We start from the raw sequence: 9077 nt of genomic DNA, 5'->3' as shown, positions 1-9077 counted from the left end.
TTTCATGTAAAGAAAGATCGTTTCTCAATTTATAGAAAGGTAACATACAATTTTCCATCACATTTTCCTTAGGGAACCCCTTCCTTACATAATCTCTTACTCTGCATAAAACAGTGTCTCTTTCTATACATTCTTTTACCATTGTAACATCAAAAGAATTCTTATCCAAAATATTAATCAAATTTACATATTCTCCTGGTACATGAAAATCAGCATCATCTCTACACAATGGTAGCCTACTAAGAGCATCTGCCACTGTATTATGCACTCCTTAATGTGCTCAATTTTAAAATCAAAACCTGATAGAAATAAAGCCCACCTTTGAATACGAGCATTAGATAATTGTGGAATACTCTTACTAGGGTTAAATAGATGAGTCAAGGGTTTATGGTCCGTCCTGATAACGAACTTCCTACCCAAAAGGAAATCAGAAAACTTCTTGACTCCAAAAATAATGGATAAAGCCTCTCTATCAATTCAAGAATAATTACACTCAGCATTAGCCAATTTTCTACTTTTGAAAGAAATGGTAGAAATTCTACCCTTATATTCTTGCTTAAGAACAGCTCCCACTCCTACAGGGCTAGCATCAACTTCTAAAATCATGGTAGCATTGGGGTTAAAATTATCCAAAATATCAGCTCTACCCAAAGCTTCCTTAATACTCTGAAAAAGCTTCTTCATGAACTGCTGACCAATGAAACTCCACATTCTTTTGGGTCAAATTATATAAAGGACATAAAATAGAGCTGAACTGAGGTACAAACCTATTGTAATAAGTGCATAATCCCAAAAATGATTTTAAAGACTGAACAGACTGAGGGGTTGGAGCTTCCAAAATTGCCTCTATTTTCTTTGGGTCAGGTTTAATTCCATCACAACTTAAAATGTACCCTAAATAAGGTACTTCCCTAGAACCAATAATACATTTATCTTTGTTCCATTTAACATTTCTCTGTTGCAAAATTGATAAAACCTTACATAAACTCCTGTCATGTTCCTCTTTGGTAGCTCCGACAATCAATATGTCATCTAAAAATACATGAACACCGTCAATATTTGCCAATAATTCAGAGATAAACCTCTGAAATATACCTGGTGCTGACGACAACCCAAAAGGCAATCTGTGGAACTTATATAATCCCAAATGAGTATTCATAATTAAATATTGCTGAGAATTTTCACTCACAGATACCTGTAAATATGCATTTTCAAATCCAATTTTGAAATATACTGACAAGAACCTACATTTGCCAAAATATCATCCAATCTCGGTAATGGGAAGGTATTAACACTGGTTTGGGTATTGAGATACTTAAAATCTACACAAATCCTTATTTCACCATTAGGTTTCATTACAGGAACAATAGGACTGGCCCAATCTCCAGCATGCTCGACCTTGCTCACTATATTTTTACTTTCCAGTTCTTTCAAACTATTCTCAGTTTTACATTTATAATGATAAGGAACAGATCTGGCTTTAAAATCCTTAGGCACAGCATTTTCTTTTAACATTAATTGACATTCATAATTTGTAATGGGTGATCCTTCCACCACCTGATACTCATTGAACATTTTACACAATCAAGCTTAGGCCTAGATGCACTACTTGGGGTAATAAGAGGACCTTTAAATTTATCATCACTCACATTATCAATTTGTACCCACTGGTATTTCAATTTCTTCGTCAAAGACCTGCCTGCTAAATTTAAATCATTATCTACAACAAAAAACTTTTGTCCCTTGACCATTTGGCCTTTAAAAGAAACATCACAATTTATTTCACCATACACCTGCATTTCCGCTTTATCATAATTAGCTAAGCGTTTCCTTGTTGGTAATGGTGTTAAATTCAATTTATTAGCATCATGCCGTGAAATAGTGGATGCACCACTGCCAGTGTCTAATTCAAATTCTAGGGGAAACCCATTTAACCTTAAAATTTCTCTATATGGTTCCTCATAATCATCGACAAAATCAATAGAATTCACATTAACATCAAAAAGTTTCAACAAATCATAAGAATCATGGAAATTTTCATTAATAGGAATATGCTTACTAGTAGACTCGTCTGCATCATGCACTGTATTAACATTCCTAGATTTATTTCTAGCCTTTCTATTGGAACACACTGTACTCACATGGCCTTCCTTGCCACAGGAATAACAATTAGCATTCTTAAATTTACAATTATTAGCTAAATGGTTATCACGTCCACAATGAATGCATTTACTTTGAGCTTTACCATAATCACTTTTACCTCTCCTTTTAGAGTCTGCACTAGAATTAGGCCTAGGCCTTACCTTATGCCTAACCTTGTTAACAGTACCTGATGGCCTATTATCTGTAAAAGAACTTGAAATAGGACTACATTCGGTAACATAGGCAGTTTCTAAATTGGTAACCTTGTCAAGTAATTCACGAGAGGAGATGGATTTAAACTCAAAAGGATCAGCTAATAAAACCTTAAAATAAACTTCATTATCAATACCAACCAATAATTGTTCCTTCAACCTTCGGTCAAAATCACTATTAAATTCACACTGATGAGCTAACAATTTTAGTTCTGCATAATATTCCTTCACTGACTCACTACTTTTCTTCTTCCTCTGTAGGAAATCACATAATGCTCTATGATAACTTGGTTTCGTTATGAAATGAGACTTTAGTTGATTTACTAGGTCATCAAATGGAACTGCAGACGGCAATTTCGGTGCTGTTAACTTACAGATCGTGGAAAAAGTCTCTACTCAACTGAAGAAAGCAACAAAGCCCTTTTTGCTGTCGCCTCTGTTACTTCATTTACTTCACAATTCATGGAAAATAGATCCAGCCAACAAGATAATTCCAACTTATCTGGGTTAAACTCGGGAATTGCCGGTCTCCTTGTTGCTGCCATCCTTCCTGACGGGGTATGGAACTTCGGTAGTCCCCAACAATTACAGCTGAACTCAGGCTACTCAAATACTGGAGTCTGGACGTTGGCCAGGCCTAAACTGGTATGCTAGGCTAGATATGGCCGGCTGTCGTTGGTACACTAACTCTCCTTCAATATGACATACCTCTTCGTACACTGGGTTCTTCCTCGTCGCCACTGTTGCGTCCTCGTCCCTTTAGTACAGTACTTAGGTTCCAAGAAGACAGGTTGGTAATTCACTTACTTTATTCTGGTATATCAATTACAAGCAAGCAGACCCATGCTTCTGCTGGCGTCCCAGTTCGTGGATGGCGGGAGATTCCTCACAACAACTCCCCAAAGGTTCAACACAGTAGAATGAGAGAGTAGTGTTTCTCAATACATTACACCTATGCAAAACAGTAGCTTTTCACCCTCTGAAATAGAAAGAGGTTTAGCACTGTGGGTACTGGGACCAGCCACTCACGAGGATCTTTAAAGAAAAAGCAACCAAATTCACTTTATTCCACAGTGCCAATAATTTGCAGCACTGTCATCAACTGAATAAGCTTACTTCTCTCTCTCTCTATCTTTTATTTTCCTCTTTACTCTCATTCAATTGTTACACTCTGCTGGGGTAGAGTGCCTTTCCTCCCATATAGCCTAGTTGGACTCAAGTAAGGGGTTCCTAGGAACACATTGGCACCATAGTGCCACCAATCAAGCAACTAGAAAAGATACATAAAACCAAACAAAATGGAACACAGAAGAGAAAGTCCTTCTGGTACCTAACCTGCACCAGTACCTAAGTATACTGAGTGCCACCAGTGTGACCTTTACACGGCACACCCAACCATAGTGCCACCTTTTGAAAGGGTGCCACGTCACTGAAGGGACACTTCCTCACTGCCCAAGTATGCCCAGTCGACCCAGTTAGATGCCCTTAACCAACAGAACCATGGCAGCAGAGAATTATAAAGCCATCCTGGATCTGGGGACGGCGGCAGGTCTCACCGGCTCGGAACTTACCACCTGGGTCAAGGAGCAAGTGGATGACTTGGCCAAGCAGGAGAAGGAAGAAAGACTCGAACGGCGGAATTACGAAGCTGAACAGAGGAAATACGAAGCCGAACAGAAGAAGTATGAAGCCGGGCAGAGGAGGTATAAAGCCGAGCAGAGGCAGCTAGAAGAAGAAAGAGAAGAAAGAAGAAGACAGCATGAGTTAGCCTTCAAAGAAAAAGAGCTCGAGCTGGAAAGAGCAAAACGGGAGAATGCCGAAGATATGGCTAGACAGCAAGCCTCCAGCCCCACACCTGCTGCACCAAATGCTCCAATTTTGAGCATTAATTCCCTCGTCCCCAAGTGGACTGAGGACAGCCAGAAGCATGGCTGGAGAAAATCGAGGCTCTCTTCGATAACTACACCACCATGGAGACAGAGAGGGCCTTAATACTAGCCAAGCATATGGAGGGAAAAGCCAAGGCAGCGCTTTGCTCACTCGAGAAGAGCCAGAGAGGCAACATGGTGGAAGTTCATAGAGTCATTACGAAGGCCTATGAAATAACCCCAGAGAAATGGAGACAGTTGTTCTGAGGTCTTGCTAAGGAAGTCGGCTGGTTCTGGACCAAATGGGCCTGTCACAAGACCCAGTCCGGTACCCGCTGGTTCGACTCCTTGGCCTGCACGACGTTTGAGGATCTCTTCAATCGGACCATGCTGGAAGACCTTTACCAATGTGTGCCTGGGCCCCTTGCTGCATATCTTAACGATAAGCAGCCCACCACACTTATGGAAGCCTGCCGCATGGCCGATTCATGGGAAACTTTTAACCAGTCTCACAACACCTCTCAGAAGTGCATTGTTCCGCCTGCCTACCTCTCGAAACCAACTCGCCCAAAGAATGGACTGCCGAGCAAGCCTATGTGCACCCACTGTAAGAAGGTGGGGTACACTGAAGCTGAGTGCCGATACAAACTAGGCACTAATAAGCAGCCTACTACTACCAGCCAGAACTCCTCTCCCAATTCATCCGCTCAGCCCTCTCCTCCAACAGTTACTGCAGGCCACCGAGCCCATCCCAGAGGCCCGTGCAAATCCTGTGGTGCTGCCAGCCACTACAGTGCTGGATCTCCGGCCTGTCCACATCATGTCCCCACCACAAAATTCGTCAACCTCATTAGCACCTCATTCTCTGCGGCCAGTACACACAAGATCCTTTTCCCCGAGAGATTGGAAACCCAGTCCATCTCAGTGGCCCCTCTTCAGAGCACTAGCCTGCCCGTGGCCCTCCCGGTCACAGTAGACACTGCAGCAGACATTAGCCTGATCGCCAGAGCCAAGGTGCCAGCCGGTGCTATGGTTGACGAAAGAACCTGGTGGGAAATGAAGTGGATAGAGGGCCATACCATTACCGTTCCCACAGTCAAGCTCCAGGTCACGACACTTTGGGGCAGGCTACCCCATCGCCTTGGCATGGCGGGTGGAATTCGGCCCGGAGTGGACTTCCTGTTGGGTCGGGACCTTCTCTGGGGAATCCCGTCACCAACGCCACTTCGTAGCCACGTTACCTCCTCCACAGAGGAGAACCCGATAAGGACAAAACCCCACCTTCCGCCCACCGAAGTGGTCAGTGGAAGGGGCACACACTGAACCATTCTAGGCCTAGCCCTCTCCCATTGTGAAGGACTGGCCCAAAAAGAGGTCCTCCCTCTCCACGAAGAGACATTCAGGAGGAGCAGTACCGCTGCAGGACGTGCAAGCAGACCAGACAGGCCACTCCACAAATTGGGAGGGCTGCCCAAGTAAGCAACGCCCAGCGGACGCCCGCAAACAAGACTCTTGGAGAGGCTACGATCTCCTGCTGGGGCAGGAATCTCTGCCGTAGCCAAATTCAAGTCATCCACGAGGTATTGTACCTCTGGACCCCTTGTCAGGCATGCCTGACCCTCAACTGCTGCCAGTGCCACTTTGTAGTGCTGAGCAGTGCCACGCTCCTTCCGTCACGAACGTTGAGCCATTAATTGAAAAGGACCCTATGTTGGGCCTAAATCATGGGGCGAATCCAACCCCAGGAGATTCAGGATTCCCCACACCATTGATCATCACAATTGGAGAGCCTCCAGCACCCGACACTTCTTCTTCACCAAACCTGACCTCAGAGGATGAACCCCTGGAGGATCAAAATGTTACACCGTCTCTGGAAGACCAGGAACTGGCCTCCTCGGATGCAGAAGTCGAGATCGCTCTCACTCCGGTTGTCGCAGCAGCCGAAGTAGGGAGCCCTCCTGTAGCTTATGAAGTTGCCCCTGACTTCACGCCCACTAGCCCTTCTGGCCTGTCCCCAGAGTCGGTGCCCTCATCACCTCCTAGGCCTGATACTGATAGGCCTTGGAGGAACCCAAAGAAGAAGAAGAGCCGGAAGAGAGCCCAGTAGTTGCCGAGCCATAAGCTCATCCTGGCACTAGTGCACTTGCGGCACAGTGCCCTACCACCTTAGAGTGATCCTGGCCCTTGCCCAGAGGAGGTAGCCAGCTTGATCTCTTTTCTCATACATAGCCTAGACCACATTAAGTACTGTCATCAAATTAGTAGCCTTGTTCCTTCCACTTAGCACCGAGCCGCAGTAATCACGTAAGTAGTGTAACTAACTTCAGATAATCTTAACTAGTGTGAAAAGAGCCAATATGCTCATGACACGCATGGCCTAAGACCTCAGTGAGGCACCCATTTATCATATGAGACAACCCTCATGAATTAGCTGGTAATTACTAATTGTATTAAACACAAAAAACTTTGTAATTTAGTTAGAACATTCACTCTTATGTTGGTGCTACGGTTGGGTTAGGTTAGGCTAGGCCTGGAAATACCATAGAATGTACCACTAGGCTAGGTCTAAAACAGCACGATTGTAGGAGGTAGCATATAATAACCGTAAGCACCTTCGAGTACTGTTAGAATTAGGTAAAGTAATGATTGTAGCTTATATTCTATCTCGGGTTAGGTAGATCCGTAGCTAGGTAGGCTACACAGGACAAATCTGCTCAGGAGAGAAGAGTAACCTAATAGAGGCAAACAGCTTGCTTAGTACAGATCTTCACGCCCGAAAAGGGAGTGAAGGCCCTCTTAAGGGGGGGAGCTTTTATAAATATTTCTGCTGTTCGCCCTCGATGCATTTATTTGTAGTAATATTAATCAGACTGACCAAGACAGGGAAAAGTCTTTGTCCAGCAGGGTTCGCGTACACAGTTCAAACTTTTAACGTTCGTTCGTAGCAAGGATAGGTAGCATTAGGGATTTAACCTTATGATAGGTGGCCTTAACCTTTTTTTTACCTGTTCTGTTTAACGAATGTTTTGACAAGATTTCAGACCCTGAGGGCATGGGCCTGTAGCTGACCCCAACGAGGTCGGCAGGGAGATTTTAACTATCGAGGGTAGAGCACGTCAGCTCTTCCTGCTCGGAGAACCCTTTGTCTCTCTGTCTTTATGTTCTCAAGTGGTTAAGTGAAGTTGCGAATTCCTCCCAGAACTTCTGATCGTTCGTTGATGCGCAGCAACCTTCGTATAACAGTAAGTCTGGAATTTTCATTCAAACCTTCATCGAGTTACTAGTATCTCTCCCTTATTTCCATTTCCCTTTGTTTCAGTCTTTCACCACCACCAATACCCAAGCATTTTGCTTTTACGAAGTCTAGATTAAGTATAAATTTTATTGTTTAGAGTCATCCAGCTATTCCAGTGAAGTAACTAGGAATTAGGGAAGGTTGAGCAAGTCATTTTAAATTCTTTATGCAGCCTTGTGTCTAGAATCCATTGCTTGGAAGAGCCGTTGTGTTTTTAATACCATATTAACGAGTAGAGATTGACTACGTCCGAAGTCAGGCGACATTTATCGTAAAGTCCTTATTCACTGAATATTCTTTGTGTCGAGGGTTGTTCCTCGGCTGGCGACCGTAATCCCCTTACATGTGTCCTTGGCACGCAGGGCCTTATAAATTACATAAATCAAGTAATAAACTCATCAGCCTAGCCCTCATACATAATATAATATATATATATATATATATATATATATATATATATATATATATATATATATATATATATATATATATATATATATATATATATATATATATATATATATATATATATATATATATATATATATATATATATATATATATATATATATATATATATATATATATATATATATATGTATGTGTGGAGATATTTTCAACCTATAAACACTTACCACATTTAGCAATTTCCCTGATGTCTTAATTGTTTATTCAGCGCCTAGTGTACAATGACTTTTAAGATCCAGCTTTGTCAGTCTTTCTGAAGGCGGTTGGAAATGATGGAGATTCCGTCTGCATGAGAATGTAAGGTCTCCCCTGAAACTCGTTCTCCTCCGCTCCGTTTTCTATAAGGGACCTTCCAGCCTTCACCTTGGAGGGCTTCGCGACCCGAGGTCGTCGGGTCATGGCCATCGGAAGTGTTCTGCTGTTGAATTATGTAAAAATGAGGCCAGTCGGCATTAATAACGTACAGTGAACCCTCGTTTATCGCGGTAGATAGGTTCCAGAACTGGCCGCGATAGCTGAAAATCCGCGAAGTAGGGACACCATATTTACAGTATTTATTTAACATGTATTCAGACTTGTAAAACCCTCCCTTTACATAGTACTGTTAACAAACCACCCTTTACAGTAATGTACAGATATCTACAATACGTACATACAGTACACAGGCACAAATGATAAGCAATAAAACACCAATCACAGGCGAGATTACAAAACTTGGGTGCTGATTCGTCATCTATCACCAATGGAACCAATCACAGCCCATCTTACATGCTAGTTTCAAATTCAAATATACTTTACGCTATTTTATGCTTTTTTTGTTGTAGTAGTATAGGTTTATTCAAGATGTGATTTTTGCAACAAACAATATTATTGGATTCAGTACAAAAGATGCACATTCATTACATTTGTATTTTATAATTAGTATATATGTAGCCATCAGCAGCCTTACACCACTCAAATATGACAATGTCAGGCTGCATCTGATTAGCGTTTCATGTTCAGTTTAATTTTACTAGTACTATAATGAATTATCGTATGATCACATTCTCTTTTTGTTTAATTTCATTTTGTACTGAATTATATGTCATAATG

The 9077-nt window shown here is 42.2% G+C and overlaps 1 protein-coding gene across 1 annotated transcript; it reads left to right on the top strand.

Moving 5' to 3' along the window:
- Positions 1-3854: 3854 nt before the first annotated feature.
- Positions 3855-4346, top strand: LOC136837926 (UBX domain-containing protein 1-like). The gene has a single exon (XM_067102797.1). It carries the CDS (start codon positions 3855-3857, stop codon positions 4344-4346), a length of 492 nt encoding a protein of 163 aa, XP_066958898.1.
- The last annotated feature ends 4731 nt before the right edge of the window (positions 4347-9077 follow it).

Source organism: Macrobrachium rosenbergii, unplaced genomic scaffold, assembly GCF_040412425.1.
Source record: "Macrobrachium rosenbergii isolate ZJJX-2024 unplaced genomic scaffold, ASM4041242v1 13895, whole genome shotgun sequence".
Taxonomy (NCBI): domain Eukaryota; kingdom Metazoa; phylum Arthropoda; class Malacostraca; order Decapoda; family Palaemonidae; genus Macrobrachium; species Macrobrachium rosenbergii.
The sequence above is the reverse complement of the archived record's forward strand: the minus strand, read 5'-3'. Positions and strand labels throughout refer to the sequence as shown.

Bases quoted from the DNA above. Each gene is read 5' to 3' on its own strand.
- LOC136837926 (XM_067102797.1), top strand. From the start codon at position 3,855: ATGGCAGCAGAGAATTATAAAGCCATCCTGGATCTGGGGACGGCGGCA.